This window comes from Babylonia areolata, chromosome 25 (assembly GCF_041734735.1).
Source record: "Babylonia areolata isolate BAREFJ2019XMU chromosome 25, ASM4173473v1, whole genome shotgun sequence".
Classification (NCBI taxonomy): domain Eukaryota; kingdom Metazoa; phylum Mollusca; class Gastropoda; order Neogastropoda; family Buccinidae; genus Babylonia; species Babylonia areolata.
The window spans coordinates 37,534,300-37,556,799 of record NC_134900.1 but is presented as its reverse complement, the minus strand read 5'-3'; the positions used below and the strand labels follow the sequence as shown (position 1 = coordinate 37,556,799).

Here is a 22,500-nt window from a genome sequence, read left to right as displayed (position 1 = left end):
ATCACCGTTGTCATGACCACCGTTATCATTGTCAGTATCAGCATGACCATTATCATGACCACCGCTATCAGTGTCAGCATCAGCATGACCGTTATCATGACCACCGTTATCAGTGTCAGGTATCAGCATGACCGTTATCATGACCACCGTTATCAGTGTCAGCATCAGCATGACCGTTATCATGACTACCGCTATCAGTGTCAGTATCAGTATCACCGTTGTCATGACCACCGTTATCATTGTCAGTATCAGCATGACCATTATCATGACCACCGCTATCAGTGTCAGCATCAGCATGACCGTTATCATGACCACCGTTATCAGTGTCAGTATCAGCATGACCGTTATCATGACTACCGCTATCAGTGTCAGCATCATCATGACCGTTATCATGACGACCGTTATCAGTGTCAGCATCAGCATGACCGTTATCATGACTACCGCTATCAGTGTCAGCATCATCAGCATGACCGTTATCATGACGACCGTTATCAGTGTCAGCATCAGCATGACCGTTGTCATGACCACCGCTATCAGTGTCAGCATCATCAGCATGACCGTTATCATGACCACCGCTATCAGTGTCAGTATCAGCATGACCGTTATCATGACCACCGTTATCAGTGTCAGTATCAGCAGGACCGTTATCATGACCACCTCTATCAGTGTCAGTATCAGCATGACCGTTATCATGACTACCGTTATCAGTGTCAGTATCAGCATGACCGTTATCATGACCACCGCTATCAGTGTCAGTATCAGCATGACCGTTATCATGACCACCGTTATCAGTGTCAGCAGGACCGTTATCATGACCACCTCTATCAGTGTCAGTATCAGCATGACCATTATCATGACCACCATTATCAGTGTCAGTATCAGCATGACCGTTATCATGACTACCGTTATCAGTGTCAGTATCAGCATGACCGTTATCATGACCACCGTTATCAGTGTCAGTATCAGCACCACCGTTATCATGACTACCGCTATCAGTGTCAGTATCAGTAGCACCGTTAACATGACCACCGTTATCAGTGTCAGTATCAGCATGACCGTTATCATGACCACCGTTATCATTGTCAGTATCAGCATGACCGTTATCATGACCACCGCTATCAGTGTCAGTATCACCGTTGTCATGACCACCGCTATCAGTGTCAGCATCAGCATGACCGTTATCATGACCACCGCTATCAGTGTCAGCATCAGCATGACCGTTATCATGACCACCGCTATCAGTGTCAGCATCAGCATGACCGTTATCATGACCACCGCTATCAGTGTCCGTATCAGCATGACCGTTATCATGACCACCGCTATCAGTGTCAGTATCACCGTTGTCATGACCACCGCTATCAGTGTCAGCATCAGCATGACCGTTATCATGACCACCGCTATCAGTGTCAGCATCAGCATGACCGTTATCATGACCACCGCTATCAGTGTCAGCATCAGCATGACCGTTATCATGACCACCGCTATCAGTGTCCGTATCAGCATGACCGTTATCATGACCACCGCTATCAGTGTCAGTATCACCGTTGTCATGACCACCGCTATCAGTGTCAGCATCAGCATGACCGTTATCATGACCACCGCTATCAGTGTCAGCATCAGCATGACCGTTATCATGACCACCGCTATCAGTGTCAGCATCAGCATGACCGTTATCATGACCACCGCTATCAGTGTCCGTATCAGCATGACCGTTATCATGACCACCGCTATCAGTGTCCGTATCAGCATGACCGTTGTCATGACCACCGCTATCAGTGTCAGCATCATCAGCAGCACCTTTAACATGACCACCGTTGTCAGTGTCAGCATCATCAGTATGACCGTTATCATGACCACCGCTATCAGTGTCAGGTATCAGCATGACCGTTATCATGACCACCGTTATCAGTGTCAGTATCAGCATGACCGTTATCATGACTACCGTTATCAGTGTCAGTATCAGCATGACCGTTATCATGACCACCGTTATCAGTGTCAGGTATCAGCATGACCGTTATCATGACTACCGTTATCAGTGTCAGTATCAGCATGACCGTTATCATGACCACCGTTATCAGTGTCAGTATCAGCATGACCGTTATCATGACTACCGTTATCAGTGTCAGTATCAGCATGACCGTTATCATGACCACCGTTATCAGTGTCAGTATCAGCATGACCGTTATCATGACCACCGTTATCAGTGTCAGTATCAGCATGACCGTTATCATGACTACCGTTATCAGTGTCAGTATCAGCATGACCGTTATCATGACCACCGTTATCAGTGTCAGTATCAGCATGACCGTTATCATGACCACCGTTATCAGTGTCAGGTATCAGCATGACCGTTATCATGACCACCGTTATCAGTGTCAGTATCAGCATGACCGTTATCATGACCACCGTTATCAGTGTCAGCATCAGCATGACCGTTATCATGACCACCGTTATCAGTGTCAGTATCAGCAGCACGTTATCATGACCACCGTTATCAGTGTCAGTATCAGCATGACCGTTATCATGACCACCGCTATCAGTGTCAGGTATCAGCATGACCGTTATCATGACCACCGTTATCAGTGTCAGCATCAGCACCGTTACCATGACTACCGTTATCAGTGTCAGGTATCAGCATGACCGTTACCATGACTACCGTTATCAGTGTCAGGTATCAGCACCACCGTTATCATGACTACCCGTTATCAGTGTCAGTATCAGCATGACCGTTATCATGACCACCGTTATCATTGTCAGCATCAGCATGACCGTTATCATGACCACCGTTATCAGTGTCAGCATCATCAGCAGCACCGTTACCATGACTACCGCTATCATTCCCCAGAGTCCACCTGGCGGCCAACTCCCGCATCCACTCCATCATCTCGCACGAGGAGACCAAGATCACTCTGATGCTCATCTTCATCATCTTCGCCTTCTTCGTGTGCCAGTGCCCCTACATGGTCTTCACCGCCATCGTCGCCTTCAACAACTACTACATGCACCTCGTGCCCCACGTGCAGGTAAGCGTCATGGTGATGGTAGTGCTCATGGTCAAAACCAATCAAACTAATCATGAAAATAAAATTGATAACTACTACTACTACTACTACTATTACTACTACTACTGATGATGATGATGATGATGATGGTGATGATGATGATGGTGATAAAACTAATCATAATAATAATAATGATAATAATAAACTGCTGCTACTGCTGCTACTGCTGCTGCTGCTGCTGATGACGATGATGATGATGATAAAAACTAATAATAATGATACTTGTCATAATGATGATAATGATGATGATGACGATGATGATAAAACTAATGATAATAATACTAGTGATAATGTTGACGACGATGATGATGATAATGACAATAATGAACAGTTGCTGCAATAAGTCACTGGGCTTGCAATAATAATGTAATAACAACAGTGATGTTCATAATGATAACAGTAACAAAAAGAACTAGAACAATGCTACTACTACTACTACTACTAATAATAATAATAATACTAATAAAAATGATAATCTTAATAGTAAAAATAATAAAGACGATGATGTTGCTGCTGCTGATGATGATGACAGTACTACTGCTACTACTACTGATGCTGCTGCTGCTGCTACTACTACTACTACTACTACTACTACTACTCCTCCTCCTCCTCCTCCTACTACTACTACTACTACTGCTACTGCTACTGCTGCTGCTGCTGCTGCTGCTCTCTGACAAAGACACCAACTCACTGCGCTGAATGTCGTTCCTGGACAAACCAAAGCGCTTCGACACCCGACTTTTACACGCATTCCTAAATCTGAACCAATTGGGCTGACAGACAAAACTTAGCATGATAAACACAGGTGGATAGAAAAATAGAGAGCAGACCAGGGACAGAGAGAGGAAGGGCGAAGAGGGGGGGGGGAAGGAAGGGAGGAAGGGGGGAAGGGAGGGGAGGGGGGAAGGGAGGGGAGGGGGGAAGGGAGGGGTTATTCGGAAAGAGCTGAGCGCAGGGATTGGACCAACCGAAAGTGGGGGACACTGTTCCATGTTCCAAGTCCAGAGACAGTGAAAAAGCGGCGGTCAATTTGACAAAACAAAAAAAAAGACAACAGACAACAGACACAAGACCTCAAAGCACGTTCCCGGTCAGCCGACGCCATATCCAAGTCTTTGTCCCACAACTGTTTCGCACACAAACTGCACATGCTGTTCCATTATCATCTCTTTTCCTTATTTTTCATCCAAGATAATCAATCAAAGGTTTCTATCAATAACTCATACCGTTAGAAATCATCTCTTCAAACTGCAATAGTTCAAGATTGTTTTTTTTACGTTTGTGATCAAAACATAACAGCTGCTTTTGAAATGAAAATGAAATGCACGTTAAATACATTGTTCACTCAGTCTCTTTCAATCTTTTTTCTTCTTCTTCTAATTCTCAAAAACGATATTTCAAATAATGATTGATAAGCTGCGAGATCTTCATGGCTATTGATTTGTGTGTGTGTGTGTGTGTGTGTGTGTGTGTGTGTGTGTGTGTGTGTGTGTGTGTGTGTTTCGGAATCTAGCGGCACGTGCATTTCTTCGCGTGCTGAATGTTTAATGCTGGGGCCAATTCAGATAATGGACATATCAGATTGCCTGTCACATTTGCGGATTTCGCAGCTGAGATGTCACACACACATGGCGATATCCCACCCCCTTTTCCACGAAAAAAAAACACCCAAAAAACCGGCTTTTGTTTGTCAAACTTCGTCAAAATTGTATCCCTTTACAACAAATTAAAACAGTTTTGTTTTTCAATACCTGCGCTTTGTTTCATTCACAAATTCTCATTAATCTTATGGCAAAAGAAAGGAAGCGAAATCTTGTCTTTGACAGCACAGTATGAACCCACGACGCTTCTGGTTGGTTGGTTGGTTGGTTGGTTGTTGGTTCTTGGCAGAGACAGGCATTGGATTTATGATCCTGTGTCCACTTTTTGCCTAACGATGAAGTTTCCCTTGGTTCTGTTCCAGCTGGTGCACGACAGCTTTTTATAACGATGCTCTATCCCCCATTTACCTTTACCATAACGATGAAGTTTTCCTTGCTTCTGTTGTCATAGCTGTTGCACGACATAGCTTTTCATAAAAGCTCTTTCATATGATATTTTCCTTTAGCCTAACGATTAAGTTTCCCTTTGTTCTATTCTAGCTGGTGCACGACATCGTTTTTCATAACAAAGCTCTATCTTCCATATTATGATACATATACCATCACCTTAACGATAAAGTTTCCCACTGTTCCATTGGTCTCCACAGATGGTGCACGACAAAGCGTTATATAACGATGTTCATTTACTGAATACCATGACCCTAACGACGTAGTTTCCCTTTGTTCTACTGCTCTCCGCCCAGCTGGTGCACAACATAGCTTTTTATAACTAAGCTCTATCTTCCATCTTCCATACTATAATATATACCATGATAGCTTTTTATAACTAAGCTCTATCTTCCATACTATAATATATACCATGATAGCTTTTTATAACTAAGCTCTACCTTCCATACTATAATATATACCATGATAGCTTTTTATAACTAAGCTCTACCTTCCATACTATAATATATACCATGATAGCTTTTTATAACTAAGCTCTACCTTCCATACTATAATATATACCATGATAGCTTTTTATAACTAAGCTCTACCTTCCATACTATAATATATACCATGATAGCTTTTTATAACTAAGCTCTATCTTCCATACTATAATATATACCATGATAGCTTTTTATAACTAAGCTGTATCTTCCATACTATAATATATACCATGGTAGCTTTTTATAACTAAGCTCTATCTTCCATACTATAATATATACCATGATAGCTTTTTATAACTAAGCTCTATCTTCCATACTATAATATATACCATGACCCTACCGACGGACTTTTCCTTTGTTCTGTTCTAGATGGTGCATGACATAAGCTTTTGTTTCAATAACGATACTTTATTTCCCATATACTTTATGACGCAAGCATATATATATATATATATATATCTGAATACACCTGTACCCTAACGACGACGTTCCCCTCTGTTCCACTGCCAACCACCCAGCTGGTGCACGACATCGCGCTCATCGTGCTGGCCGGCAAGTCGGCCTGCAACTTCATCCTCTACTGCTGGTTCAGCGAGAAGTTCTGGAACACCTTCAAGCAGATCTTCTGCCTGCGCCACTGCCTGCCCGAGCAGCCGCTCTTCCACAACGGCCACAACGGCTGCCCGCGGGGGTCCAGCCACAGCCAGGCCAGCCAGCGGACCTCCTGCTTCATCACGCGCGAGACCACGTGCTGAGAGAGAGGACGGCGGACAGCTCCACGTGACGCGCGCGCGCAGTGCTGGTTGAGTGTGGCCTCCTCTCTCTCTTAACCCACTCAGTACGGCCAGTCCTCTCTTCTCCTCTACACAGACCCCACGGATGTCCAGTGGGTGTCTGAATGACCCAACCTTTAGCTTCCGTCGTCAGAATTGTGGTATTCTTTGTCAACATTCACCTCTTCAGTATGAGAGCCTTCCGCTTGCAATATTTTGATGGTGGTAATAGGGGTGAAACGCTGTTAACGTCGTCTCTTTCGCCGTTCGTATGGAGAGAGTTAAAAAAACAATCAAACAAAAAAACAAACAAACAAAAAACCTCATTCGACTGACTGGGTGGAGTTTGGCGACCTACTGGCTGACACCTTTGAGGTCAAGTTGTTTCAGGTGTCCTGCCGGTCATGGACATTCATTGTACAAGTCGGGCCGGGAATATATCTGTCATGTGTGGTGGTGGTGGTGGTGTGTGATATCGCCGCGTCATATTGCGTCACCGGTGTTGCGATCTTTGACACGGGGTGTTGGGGCGGGAGCTGGGGGAGGGGGAGATAACAGTTTCCGTTGGATTGAGATACATTTTTTCCCCTCTTTTTCGGGTCAGTTGGTGGTTATTCCCGTTAGGAAAAAACAAACAAACCAAAAAACAAAAAACAAAAAAGAAACGAATAAAGCAACAACAATACAATGCATTGCATCTGCCGCTGGCGACGACTTCCTTGCAGAGTTGAGCATCCACAACATAGTGCTGCAGCGATACTATCAGTCACTTCACCTCGTCACTTCTGAACACTGGTGAAAGAAACGACTGTGGCATCACGTTTGAAGTGTTGTTTTACTGCTGTTTGTGTCCTCATCGAGGGTGTCACTGATGCTGAACAAAAGTAATCAAGTCCCCAGTGGAAGATGTCCGAATGCAGAATGGTAACTGACATCCTGAACGTTAAACTCTGACCTGTAAACGGGCATACTTGACAGCAAAAGTCAAAGGGTTAACCCCTCGTGTTTCACAAAGTAACTGGCTGGAAATAATAACGACAGTAAAACACTGCAAAGAGCGAGGCTTGGTCCGCCATTGAAACATAATGTGCTATGGATCCAAGCGGAAGGAGATAGTGAGTCTTGTACTATACATAATAATAATAATAATAATAATAATAATGGTATTTGTATAGCACTGAATCTTGTGCAGATACAAATCAAAGCGCTTTCGCACCAGTCATTCACACGCATGCATAACTCAACTGTAGAAACTAAAGACAAGGAAGAGGCAGGCAAGGGAGGCTATTTTGGGAAGAGGTGGGTTTTACAGCCAGACTTGAAAGAGCTGAGTGTGGAGACTTGACGAAGCGAAAGAGGAAGTTCATTCCAATTGCAAGGTCTACAGACCGAGAAAGAACGGCGGCCAACAGTCGAGTGTTTGAATCTGGGTATGCGTAAACAGAGTGGATCCGAAGCCGATCGTAGTGAGCGAGATGGAGTGTAGAGGTGAAGGCAGCCGCAAAAAGGGACGGAACAGGTTAATGTGATCTTGATAATGGAGCCTTGTTTTGTGACCTACTAAACAATCATAGAGTAACTGTTACTGTCGCAGCATCCATGGAAACATGGGAGTGCTAAACTGCGACATTCGCGGAAAGACGGGAGTTTCGTATTGCGACATTTGCGGAAAGACAGTGTTTTGTATTGCGACATTCGCGGAAAGACAGTGTTTCGTATTGCGACATTCGCAGAAAGACAAGGTTTCGTATTATGACATTCGCAGAAAAACGGTGTTTTGTATTACGACATCCAACGGGAAAATGGAGTGCTGAATTATTACGACATTGACAAAAAGGAGTACTGAATTGCTATATCCACACTGTATTGCGACATTCACTGAAAATAAATTTTAAAAAAGAGTACTGAATTACTGAATATTTACACTGTATTGCGACATTCACAGAAAATGGAGTACTGAATTGCGACATTCACAGAAAATGGAGTTGTGAATTCCGAATTCACAGAAAAGGGAGTACTGAATTACGACATTCACTGAAGAATGCGTACTGGACAGTGCTATTCACACTGTATCGCGACATTCACAGAAAGACAGTGCTATTCACACTGTATCGCGACATTCACAGAAAGACAGTGCTATTCACACTGTATCGCGACATTCACAGAAAGACAGTGCTATTCACACTGTATCGCGACATTCACAGAAAGACAGTGCTATTCACACTGTATCGAGACATTCACAGAAAGACAGTGCTATTCACACTGTATCGAGACATTCACAGAAAGACAGTGCTATTCACACTGTATCGCGACATTCACAGAAAGACAGTGCTATTCACACTGTATCGCGACATTCACAGAAAGACAGTGCTATTCACACTGTATCGCGACATTCACAGAAAGACAGTGCTATTCACACTGTATCGCGACATTCACAGAAAGACAGTGCTATTCACACTGTATTGCGACATTCACAGAAAGACAGTGCTATACTGGACAGTGCTATTCACACTGTATCGAGACATTCACAGAAAGACTGCTGTATTGCGATAGCCACGGACAGAAGCAGCTCTTGTTTCACGACACGGAAACGTTCTGCTCTGCAGCAGCGATACTGGCTGACAAAGCAGACAGATGAAGCTCCTGTTTGTGAGGCTGACCAGTCAACTGAACATCGTGTCTGGACGATCGCTGTGTGGGGGGGGGGGTGGACACTGGGTGGAGTCTCAACACTGGGCAGTGACCTGTGTCATGGTACAAAGACATGGTGAAGACACAACAGGCGTAGTCTGCTACAATGACACTTTTGCCGCCAGTGTATAGAGCTACACGTTCTTGCTGGAGTGTGTAACGTATGACTGATACGCCTTGATATGTGTAGCACAGTAAAAACATCTTTTTTTTAATACAGCACGGGACAATGGCGCTTGAGATGAAGACATGGCACTGTCGGACGACACGTGGTAAGCCCAGTTATATAATTTACAAATGCCAAATGGCCGTTTCATGTCCACACTGGGCAAGCTGTGTCCGCCTGCTCCGACAACAGGTACCACAAAGATCGGCCCTGCCTCACGTTAAGGTCACGTGCTCTTCAAGACTTCAAGGCTCTTTGTTGGCTTCAAACAGAAGAATCTAGTCTTCAACAACTCCGCATGTAGAAATAAAATTTTAAAAAATAAAAAAGGCTGCTCACACATGCTGTCCAAACCCCCACAACACCACCCTCACACACACGCACACACACACACGCACACACACACACACTACTATAAACACACACATACATTCCAGATAAAATTAATACAAAACACAATGGCATTGAAGCTAAGTTTCAGCGGAGGTTTTGAAGAGTGAAGATTCTCCGCTAACTTATCATTAGAACACCCACCTCGAATCCTTGCCATAAACTCGCGAGGGTGTCTGCATATCGACAGCCATTTTAGCATGCAGTGAAAGGTGCTGAAGCCTTGTGAAAATTGACCAATCGCGAAATACGTTACAAAGAGGTCAAGGTCGAGCTCCGGGACGAACAATTTGATTGGTCAATCGTCACATGCATTGTACCAATCAGAAATAAGTCCTACAAGGTGTAACAACACTTGCTCAAAGGCGTACCTTGATTGATGTGAACAATTCCCGGTAACAAGTGAAACGTTGTGTTGAACGCTTGTCGCCCCCCCCCCCCCCCCCCCACCCCCCACCCCCCCCTAAAAAGATAAAAAGTACGTGTTAGAAATCTTGCTGAGGTGAAAAATATTACGTATGTTAAAAAAAATATGTCCAGCAGAATATAACGACTTTTAATTAAAATTCAACGTCGTGTTGCTACGTTCACTGAAAGTGAGTGTGTGTGTGTGTGTGAGAGAGAGAGAGAGAGAGAGAGAGAGAGAGAGAGAGAGAGAGACAGAGAGCAGTAACGACACAAGTGGGGATGTACCGTTGAAACAGAAACACCACGATGTGGAAACGTGTGAGGATTTGTATTTGCATTTCTTTTGACCACAACAGATTTCTCTGTGTGAAATCCACACGCTGTGTGACACCTTGACACAAACTGTGACGCTGCAGTGACAGGTGGGGGTGTGAGGAGGTTTTGACAGTGGCATGAAAAAAAAGAAAGGTTATGGACCAACAATGTATGAATCGTTATATATGACTTCCTGCTGACCTGTACCCATCCCCCACCCCTCCCCTAAACCTATCCCCTCGGACAGAAAAAAAATATATCATGACATTTGTATGGCTGTCACTGTACCGGGTTTTTTTTCCCCCTCTGTATAGAAAAATGAAAATCGCTGACTTTGTTATGGATTTCATGTTGTTTGTTTTGTTTCTGTTTGGGGCTTTTTGTTTTTTTATTTGTTTGTTTTTTTTTTGTTGTTTTTTGTTGTTGTTTTTTGGTGTGTTTTTTTTTTTGTTTGTTTGTTTTGTTGTATTTTTTGTGTGTTTTTTCTTTGTTGCTTTTTTTTTTTGGGGGGGGGGGGGTCCTGAACATTACTACCACTCTCAGTGCATTTGAGTCGGAGGAATATATATTTTACAAGAAAATACATGGTTCACAAAAAGTTAAGGACCACTTGGGAACATGCACAGTTTTCTTCAGTGGGGGATGGACGGTGACATGATGCCGAGTGTTCCCCGAACAGCAGTGAATGCAGCCAGTGTGATGACCACCACTCTTAACGAGAAGTGACTTCCTGCAAACTCTGTTGTTGTTTTGTTTTGTTGTTTTTTTAACAATGAAAACGCACAGGAATCACTTATAAACCACTGAAAAACTGTAAAATATTTGACTGAAACGACGAATTTTTTCGACTGCATTTTCCAGCTGTTCATAGTGCACATGTACCGGAAACAGCGGTTTGTGTGTACCGTGAGAGGATAGTGGTACACCATAGGCAGCCTGGATCATTTAAATCACCTCTCGAGTTTTGGAGAGAGAAAAAAAACTAAAGGAAGACATACGTACCTTTTTATATGAACTGGTCCTTAGCTTTTTATGAAGTGTATGTATCAAGGCGGAGGTAAGTACTGAGAAGAACGTCCTGGACGCCACAAACTAAACTGTGCTATTTAAAGAATACGTGTATGTATATACTCAAAATTATAGAGTAATGAAGTCAGTGGAGTAAAGGATTAACAAACAATAAATAGTGGTAATTCTCTCCATGTACAAGGTGCACAACGTCCAAGTCAATGTTGCTCACGCTATTAATTTAGCTGTGTGCACGTGTCAAGTGATCGGTATAAGGACAAGCCCGCAGTTTACGTTTTGATGAAGTGTCTGGGTTTGTTTCAATGCACCTTTTATTTACCTGTGTGCTGACTGAACTGCTAGCATAAGCAGCACTGACTGGAAGCTGTGTAGCTTGTACACGGAGAGAGGTGCCACTATTTCTTGTCTATGTATATATGTATTATGTCTCTGTGTCCCCAATAGTGCCCGTTTGACCTTTTAGAAAATGTTGTGGGTCACCTGACTCGAAAGGCAGGAAAGGGTTTGATTGGGGTTTGTGTGTGTGTGGGTGGGGGGGGGAGATTATGTATTATGAGATAAAGGTTGTCAGTAATTATTAATTTTGTTTCTAGTCTCTGTGTGTGTGTGTGTGTGTGTGTGTGTGTGTGTGTGTCTGTGTGTGTGTGTGTGTGTGTGCGTGTCTGTGTCTGTGTGAGCTTGTGTGTGTATGTATCTATGTATACTGTCAGTTTACGTCTGTCTGTATTCTCAGTTTGTCGTTGTGTGAAATAAAGAGTTTAAAACACAAAAACCAAATGTGTTCACAAGCTGGTATTTTTGTTTTGTTTTGCTTTCCTCTTTGTTTATAACAAAGCAGTCATCGAATAACAGGAAACAGTTTACTGCTTGCCATCGATTGCCACATATCCTCTGTCGAGACTCGTCTTCCAGTTACCACCCCTTTCATCCCGCTAACCATCGACGACCACAAACTACCTCTCTGTGTGTCTATATGTTTTTCTGTCTGTCTGTCTGTCTGTCTCTCCCTCTCTCTCTCTCTCAGTGTCTTTCCAGACACCCTTTAATGAGGGGCAATGGCCTATACATGAATAAATCATCCATCCATCCAGCCAGCCATTCTCTCTCTCTCTCTCTGTCTGTCTCTCTGCCCTCTTTGTGTCAGTCGCAGGCATGGCATTCAGTGTTCCACTGTCCACAATGCCTTCAGTTCTTCCTCACCATCGCGCAGAGAACTTTGTGTGTGCCTCTATTCCGGCTGACAGGCAGTGCCCGGGAAACCACGTGCATGCACCTTTTAGGTCATGTCACCATGTGAACACTGACACAGGGAAAAATGTGTGTGTGTGTGTGTGTGTGTGTGTGTGTGTGAGTGCGTGTGTGAGTGCGTGTGAGTGCGTGTGTGTGTGTGTGTGTGTGTGTGTGTGTGTGTGTGTGTGTGTGTGTGTGTGTGTGTGTGTGTGTGCATGCGTGAGTGCGTGAGTGCGTATGTGTGTGCGTGCGTGCGTGCGTGCGTGTGTGTGTGTGTGTGTGTGTGTGTGGTGTGTGTGTGTGGTGTGTATGTGCGTGTGTGTGTATGTGTGTGTGTGTGTGTGCGTGTGTGTGTGCGTGTGTGTGTGTGTGTGTATGAGTGCGTGTGTGTGTGTGTGTGTGACCGTGCGTGCGTGTGTGTGAGAGCGTGCGTGCGTGCGTGCGTGCGTGTGTGCGTGTGTGTGTGTATGAGTGCGTGCGTGTGTGTGTGTGTGTGTGTGTGTGTGTGTGTGTGTGTGTGTGTGTGTGTGTGTGACCGGTACTTGAATCAACAAAAGAAATACTACATATAACTGATGAGCAAAGTGTCGAGCAGTCTTCCTCTTCCTTTGTGGGCTGCGACTTCCACGTTCACTTGTATGCAAGAGTTGGCTTTTACGTGTATGGCCATTTTTACCCCGCCATGCAGGCAGTCATACTCCGTCTTCAGGGGGCGGGGGAGTTGCATGTCGGGTATGTTCTTGTTTCCATAACCCACCAATCGCTGACATGGATTACGGGATCTTCAACGTGCGTGTTTGATCTGCGTGCGTGTACACAAGAAGGGGGTTCAGGCAGAAGCAGGTCTGTACATATGCTGAGCTGGGTGATCGGAAAAATCTCCACCAGGCGCCGTCACCGAGATTCGAACCCAGGACCCTGTGACTGAAAGTCCAACGCTTTAACCACTCGGCTGTTGCGCCCGTCGTGTGTGTCGAGCCGTGACGAGGCAGCGAGTGTCACAGCACTGTGATGAACCGTGAAGATAGATGGCTTACAATCCTTCACAAGATGGGGTGTACCCCAAGGATCAGTCATACGACTTACGCTTTTCTCTCTTCATGGAAACGATCTGCCACTATCTATTTATGCGGACTATTCGCCGACGACACAACTACCCATTCCAGTCGTCAAACTTTATCCTCCTCATCCAGAAACCTACAGAAAAAAAAACATGAATAGACTTACGGGGAGAACCGAAATAAATCACGTCTTTAAAAGCACAAAGAAACGAAACAGATCACCATCACAACACGACAAAAAACGTCAAAACTTACACAGTAAACTTCCTGTTGTCTGCAAAAGAAACAGAGGCAGACTCACACAAGTCTTGGACATATTCTGTGATAATAAGCTTTCTGTGGGTTAAAGGTGTACATCATCCCAGCAAATCTGTTTAGAAATGGGTCATTTATCTAAAATCAAACAGGTCCTCCACCGCCTTGCTTGGAAACTTTTTTCCGTGCTTCATGCACACATACAAACATAGATCATATATCTATAACACAAAGGGAAGGGGTAATAGTATGTCTACCTAAAGCAGATAAGCCTAGGGAATTCTTAAAAAACTGGAGACCAATTACTCTTTTAAATGTCACCTATAAAATTGGAACAACATGCATTGCAAATCGAATCAAAGCTGTCTTACCAAAACTGATAAATGAAGATCAAACGGGGTTCATACCAGGAAGATATATTGGGGATAATTTAAGATCTATGTATGATATGATTCATTACCTGGAAAAAAAGAACCTACCAGGACTGCTCGTATCGATAGATTTTGAAAAAGCTTTTGACTCGATTAATTGGGGGTTCATGAAAAATGTACTGAAAGAATTTGGATTTGGGAAGGATATATGCAACTGGGTAGCCTCTTTTTATAATGATATAAAGTCTTATGTAGTAGTTAATGGAAAGGTATCCCAACACTTTGATATAAATAGAGGGTGTCGTCAGGGAGACCCGATATCGCCTTATTTGTTTGTCCTATGTTCAGAGATACTTGCATGCAAAATTCGTAACGACGAAAAAATAAAAGGTATAAAAATATCCGACACAGAATTTAAAATAAATCAGTTTGCAGACGATACAACATTCACATTAGAAGGAGACAGATGCTCATACGAAAGGTTGTTTGAAACACTAAATGAATTTGAAGATATTTCAGGCCTAAGACTTAACTTTGAAAAAACAATAAATGTTTGGTTAGGAAAAAAGAAAAATTCGCCTGAAAGATACTTAGTTCACAAAGAGATGCAATGGAATCCAACAAAGTTCAAAATATTGGGAATTTGGTTTACTAACGAAATATCAGACATAACAAAAATTAATATTGCAGATAAATTTGTTGAAGTCATTAATCTATTCAAAACGTGGGCAAAAAGAATATGTACGCCTTTGGGTAGAGTGGCAGTACTAAAGTCCTTAATACTTACAAAATTAACTTACTTATGGATTTTACTGCCCAACCCGCCAGAAAACGAACTGAAAAGACTGCAAAAAATGTGCTATGAGTTTGTATGGGACAAAAAAACAGACAAAATCAAAAGACAGTATTCGGTGCAAAACATTGAGCAAGGAGGTATAGGAATACCGGATATAATAACTTTCGTTAGGTCCTTAAAATTGTCATGGGTAAGGAAATTATACACAGGAACCCAAAAGTGGAGGCAAATACTACTTAAACAATGTCCAGAAATAATTAACTTAAACTGTTACGGAGCCAAAAGATTTATCAAAAGTAAATGTAACCACTTCTGGAAAGATGTATTCGTAGCATTTGATGAATTCAACAACCACGTAAAATTACAAAACTACAAAGAACTTGTATCAGAAGCTATATTTTATAATGACAAATTTAAAGTAGGTAACGTTGATTTGTGTTTCAATGACTGGGCAAAAAAGAATGTGTATTTAGTAAGAGATGTATTAAGTGAAGACGGAGGCTTTCTGAGCCATGAACAATTCTGTAAAAAATGGAACATAAGAGTTAACTACTTACACTATCAAAGTTGTACACAAGCAATAAAGCAATACATTTGTAGCCGTGTCCCGAGTGGTTCTAATAGGGGGTACGGCACAAAAGACTTAACTAAATATGATTGAATGAATTAAAGGATAGACAAGATCCCACGCACAGGCCAGGAACATATAGAGGCCAGTCACAAATGGGTTTTTCTATTGTTTTATTTACAATATTCTAAAAGAAGAAGACTAAGAAGAAGAAATAATGAGAAGAAGACAACTAGGAGAAGAACTAAGAAGAAGATAAGAAGAGAACTGGTCTAAGAGAAGACAATGAGAAGAAGACAGTGCCTGGAATGACATAAACAAATGTCATTAGTACAACATGTCAACACAAGTGAACAGTAAAGCACATGTATACATACTACATGGAAAGACTATCACTCGGGTTTGGGATACGCAACAACATAATGCACATGTGTGAAGACCAAACGCTGACATCAAATGACATTTCTAATACATTTAAATAGTGCAGTTAAAGTGATTGAAGCGATTAATCCAACACTATCTTGTAATCACAACAGCAGAATACTACACTCATCTTAGAGTACTGAGAATCAGTGAAACACTGTAACAGTACAATTGATATCAGCATGTAAAATAATACACAAGTAATAAACAAGATAATAGAATCAGTGGCTTTGATATTATACTGGCAAACTGATAGACCAGATAGTAAGTGAAGAACCACCATGGCTTAACCATTAAGTGGTGAATGAACTTTACGCACTCACTAGAACATTCTGGAACAAACTGTGTCGAGAGACGTCACTGACTGTGACGTTAAGAATCAAATGGAACACTGCTCCATGCAGATGACGACATGGCAATTATTGAGATCAGTCATAGCTGATCTGTGACTAACTTGTCAAAGCAATAACTGAACAAAGAATTAACTGAACAAAGCAATAACTGAACATACTCATATAAACACAAGTACTGTGTCGAATAATACAATTTACAAATCAACACATTCTACACACTAGTACTTACAGCGATACGTAGCCAAGTGTCACTGTTGTGAGAACACACCCGACACACTGCCCGCGACACAGCAAGAGACAAAGAGAGCAGGTGCTGGCCACGGCTGGCTCGGGTGTGGAAGTGACCACTCATCACCCGCTCGGCCAATTTATACAAATTAGGCGAACTACAAAGACAATCACGTGGGCTGCAAACCAGATCGTCACTAATCTGAAGAAATCTGATGAGAACTGTGCTTGTTACAAGGTGTTCAGTGACAGAGTTCTAGATGATTACTGAACCGATTTGCATCGGATAAGTTGCAAAAGAAAGAGCTCAACGCCTACTTTATAATGAGTGTAAAATGAAGTGTTCATTATTTAAGATGAATTTATCATCTTAATTTAAGTCACCTGAACAGGGTCAGTTTTAACGAGCTCGTCGCTGAAAATTACAAACTGCGTTAAATCAGTTTCACGTAGGCGAACATAAATGGAATAGATTTAAAGATGGAATTAAGACGATTCTGCCAGTATATAATACTAGTAGTTTACTGATCTGACAAAAGGGTTATTAATAAATTACGGTGGAACAGAAACACAAGTTTTCTCTCAGCCAATGACGTACCGGGATGCGACATTGGGCGAGCTGTGAGCAGGTGTCTGGCGAGGACAAAATGATGTAAGCAGAGTGACGTCACATATTCTGTGCTAGGGTTAGGACAAGAAACGTCGTCTGCTCTGGTTTGTGCGTGAATAGTGTTGGAGCAAGCATAGCGTGCTTGGTCACACCTTAAAAAGGAAAGGATAGTAATAATCAACAACGAAAGTAACCAGAACACAAAAGCATTAGACATGATATGTAGAGTTACAAAAGGATCAAGAACATACTATAATATTTTGCTTGAAAAAATAGAAATATATGACATAAAACCGTTCGGTAATTGGGAGAGAAAACTGGATGTTGTAATAGATTGGAAAACTGCTTTAGAGTTAATTAAGAAGACGAAAGAAATCAAACTAAAATGGTTCCAAATCCGAATTTGCTTTAGAATTTTAGTCACAAATAGTATTCTTAGAAGAATGGGATTGACAGAAAGTGAAAAATGCAACTTTTGCAATATTGAAAAAGATACTATACATCATTACCTGTGGGAATGCAACTACATACAGTCTTACTGGTTAGAACTGGAAACATTATTGAAAGATAAATGCCAAGGGTGTGAGAGATTATCATTTAATACTGAACTTATTTTGTTTGGAACTGACGACAAAACGAAAACAGACGAAGTACTCAACCTGATTATATTATGGGCTAAATTTTTTTATATACAAAAGCAGAATCAATAAAATCAGACCAACAATATCAGCATTCGTGAAGGAAGTACAGTACAACTACCGCACTGAAAAATATGTGTCCAGAATAGAAATGCGCTATAACAAATTTGAACAGAAGTGGTTCCCGTACATGGGAATAATAAGCGATTTAAAGGATTAATATGATACATCGGAATATATAAGAATGGTTAAAGAAACTGGTTTTTGCTGTCATTATCATTGCTGTCTTATTTCTACTTTAGTGTATTTCAGTTTTGCATACAACACTGCCAACCACACGTACAGACATACCGGCGACAGGCGAATATCTGCAACACCATATGCTATACCTCAGTTGCCATTTATGTATCAGTGTTGAATTGAAAACTCAAATGCTTTGGTGCCATTATGCCAACATTCAAGTGTTTGTGTGTAGCCCATTTCGTTTGCCAATGTCTGCGTGTGTGAATGTGCGCGCGAGAGTGTGCGAGAGCGAGCGTTTTGAGCATATGTGTGTGTTGGGAGGGGAGTGAGGGGTGTGTGCGTGTGCGTGTTTGTGTCTGGCTGTTTGCTACTCTGTGTATGTAAGAGAGAAAGAGAATAACATAATGATCGGACAGATGGCTAGCTTAGAATATACACAATATTATTTAACAGGTTTTGATGTTTTCATAACAATAATAATTGATAATATTGTTGTTTTTTTCTTCATGATTATGTTTGTACATTCTGAGATCCTGTTTTAAACTGGATTAATATCGGTGTTCCCTCGATGTCTCAGAAGGAGATTATGTTGCTAGTTTTGTGGTATATTGACCGATGGATTACACGTTGAGTATGGGTGTGTGTGTGGGCCTCACTGTGTGTGGGTGTTTGTTGGGATTGGGGAGATGCAAAAACAAAAACCTTGCAGTTGGATGAATGATATAACTTCAGTGAAGCGAGGGACAGTGTTGATGTGTTTTTCCTTGAAGCAGATTCTATGGTGTAATGCTTCATTGTTTTTCTTGGAATCAATGTATTTTGTTATATTGTTTACCCAAAATTTTAATGTGAAATGTGCTTACATGTTTCTTGACAAATATAACCTTCTCTGCAAGGGAAAAAAAAAAAAAAAAAAAAAAAAAAAAAAAAAAAAAAAAAAAACATAGATCATATATCAACAGTCTAGAATAGTGCCAGCGAAAATACATTAAAACCACTGGTTTGAAGTAATCATCGTGTCTTAAAAGGAACCTCTTCTTCCCTCCTGAAATCAAGCTCATTAACAACCGAAGATTACAAATCGCTTGACAACTTACCACTGAAATGCAAATCAAAACATAATGAAGGTGTTTTGATGCAAACAGTTATGTCAGGATTGGTTCTTGCTATCGTAACAGGGAAATTCTCATGAACCAACAGAAGACATTTTCACAAATCACATATAGCAAATAAACTGCCCTTTTTGAAGCAAGTCTTCACTTTTCTGAAAGGTCGTCATGAAACTTTTGCCAGAGACTCTCAAATATAAGTATCCATATCAATCAATCAATAATTAAGAAACCTTACCTCCTTCAGGAAAATCAACAAAGAATAGCTGATGTTATGCTGTAACTGAAAAAAGAAATGTTACATGGCAAAGGTAACTGATTTCCCCATGCTCTACGTCTCTCCTTATTCCATGTAGTGTCTGTGGTTTTGTTGTGTGGTTTTTTGTCTTTGTCTCTTTTTCTCTGTATCTCTGTCTCTGTCTTTCTCTGTATCTCTTTCCCCATTATGTCTACCCCCTACCCCTTCATCTCTCTCTCTCACCTCTCTTTCCTTTCCCTCCCCCTCTCTCTCTCTCCCTACCTCTCTCTCTCCACTCTCTCCCCTCTCTCTCTCCCTACCTCTCTCTCTCACCTCTCTTTCCTTTCCCTCCCCCTCTCTCTCTCTCCCTACCTCTTTCTCTCCACTCTCTCCCCTCTCTCTCTCCCTACCTCTCTCTCTCACCTCTCTTTCCTTTCCCTCCCCCTCTCTCTCTCTCCCTACCTCTTTCTCTCCACTCTCTCCCCTCTCTCTCTCCCTACCTCTCTCTCTCACCTCTCTTTTCTTTCCCTCCCCCTCTCTCTCTCTCCCTACCTCTTTCTCTCCACTCTCTCCCCTCTCTCTCTCCCTACCTCTCTCTCTCACCTCTCTTTTCTTTCCCTCCCCCTCTCTCTCTCTCCCTACCTCTTTCTCTCCACTCTCTCCCCTCTCTCTCTCCCTACCTCTCTCTCTCACCTCTCTTTTCTTTCCCTCCCCCTCTCTCTCTCTCCCTACCTCTTTCTCTCCACTCTCTCCCCTCTCTCTCTCCCTACCTCTCTCTCTCACCTCTCTTTTCTTTCCCTCCCCCTCTCTCTCTCTCCCTACCTCTTTCTCTCCACTCTCTCCCCTCTCTCTCTCCCTACCTCTCTCTCTCACCTCTCTTTTCTTTCCCTCCCCCTCTCTCTCTCTCCCTACCTCTTTCTCTCCACTCTCTCCCCTCTCTCTCTCCCTACCTCTCTCTCTCACCTCTCTTTTCTTTCCCTCCCCCTCTCTCTCTCTCCCTACCTCTCTCTCCCTACCTCTCTCCCTCCCTCATCTCCCCTCTCTCTCTTCCCCTCTCTCTCCCCCCTCTCTCTCTCCCTACCTCTTTCTCTCCACTCTCTCCCCTCTCTCTCTCCCTACCTCTCCCTCTCTCCCTACCTCTCTCTCCCCCTCTCCCCTCTCTCTTTCCCTACCTCTCTCCCCTCTCTCCCAACCTCTCTCTCCCTCTCTCTACCTCTCTTTCTCCCCTCTCTCTCTCTCTATCCCCTCTCTCTGCCTACCTCTCTCTCCCCACCTGTCTCCCTCTCCCCACCTCTCTCTCTCCCCTCTCTGCCTACCTCTCTCTCTGTCTCTCTCCCCTCTCTCTCCCTCTTTCCCCCCTCTCTCTCCCTACCCCCTCTCTCTCCTACCCTCTCTCCCTACCTCTCTGTCCTTTTGCCTGCAGGCCACACTCCTCCCTAACGTTCAAATGTTTCACGTTTACTTCCATGTTTTTTGAAAGATCAATTTCGTTTCAAGATCGTTTCCTCCTTTCTACACATTAACTGTACCCCCCACCTCTCTTCCCCTCCCTTCCCTTTTTTCTCCTTTTCTTCTCTGTCCCCTCGTCAGCGAGGACAGCGTGTAAAATGCTTTATAGGGTGATGTTTAAACCTCGTTAATAAAGATTTTTGCATTTGTCTCTCTCCCTCTCTCCCTCTCACCCTCTCTCTCTCTCTTTCCCTCCCTCCCTCTCTCTCTCTTTCCCTCCCTCCCTCCCCACTCCCTCTCTCTTGCTTGATGGTGTCCTTGTTACTAACCTGACTGAAACACATAAATAATTCACAATCTATCAGAAACACTCGCCAGACACGTAAAAAAAAAAAAAAATGGTGAAGTATCGATTTCATTTTTCATTTCTCGCTCTCAAGAACCGAAACCCCTTTCCAGCCCCACAGGAAGCAGTGCTCCGGCCAGCAGACGGACAAACAACGCTAGGAAACCCGATCAAAAACAGTCCAACAGAGAGACGGGGCAAGTCATTGGTCAGTATCAACCAATCACCACCACGTTCCGTCTCCCCAGCTGGCTGCTGCATCAATCAGGCTGACAGTGTGCCTTGCAAACGGTGTCTTCCCTGTTTCTCCGTGACTCGGAACTGATGACGTTACTCGAGGAAAAGCTTAGAATTCACTTTCAAAGAAAATGCAACAACATTAAATTGACGGATTGTTTCAACTGATGATGTGACGCAGCACAACAATTTCACAGGAGCAATATTTTGCACGCACAGCACCCAAACTGAAGCATGAATTGTTCAAATGGAAACTCACGCATGCTCTCTCTCTGTCTCTGTGTCTCTCTCTCTGTTCTTTGCTCATCTATCAATGCGTGCGCGCGCACGTCTGTGTATATATATATATATATATATATATATATATATGTGTGTGTGTGTGTGTGTGTGTGTGTGTGTGTGTGTGTGTGTGTGGGCGGGCGGGCGTGTTGCTCTTGCTAATCTTCAACTGCTGTAGAGTGGACTGAAATAATACTAAAACAACAAAAATCATGTTCACAAGCGCGCGCACACACACGCACGCACGCATACACAAAGAAAACGCCACGCTTACAACCTCAATCACTGAGCAATAACGTACCCAATTCTGAGCTCTGCTAACGTTGTTCGATGGTTTTTCTCGTCAAAGTGTTCTATACAGGCTTGATTTGTTAGCATATAACTGCTGCCGCGTTGCTGTGGGTTCTTTTAAGTGAACGAAGCGTGGAGTGAAAACAAGACTTTTGAGTTCTTCATCTGATCCAAAACAAAACTGGCGCCGACAGGACAGACAGAAAAGGGGGGGGGGGGGAAGGGGGGCGTAGGGGGGATGGGGGGGGGAGTCTCGTTCCCTGTATCCTTAGTGTCTCACTGAAGGATTGTGCAAATAATGCATTGAATTTCTCAGTCATATTTCAACGTAATAATGACTCCCTGACAGCAGTATTTTAGAGATATCATGCCATATCTCGCTTGTAACCCTCCCTAAAAGCACGTAAACGG

At 42.9% G+C, this 22,500-nt stretch overlaps 2 protein-coding genes across 3 annotated transcripts in view; one reads left to right on the top strand and one right to left on the bottom strand.

The window, feature by feature from the left end:
• LOC143299987 (neuromedin-U receptor 1-like) overlaps positions 1–6,347 on the top strand; it is a 15,433-nt gene extending 9,086 nt beyond the window's left edge. Inside the window, exons 4-5 of the mRNA XM_076613543.1 lie at positions 2,846–3,023; positions 6,111–6,347. Coding sequence (XP_076469658.1) covers positions 2,846–3,023; positions 6,111–6,347 — 415 coding nt within the window. The remainder of the gene's footprint in view (positions 1–2,845; positions 3,024–6,110) is intronic.
• LOC143299921 (stabilin-2-like) overlaps positions 1–22,500 on the bottom strand; it is a 283,357-nt gene that overhangs the window by 181,494 nt on the left and 79,363 nt on the right. The gene's annotated exons all lie outside the window — the stretch shown is intronic.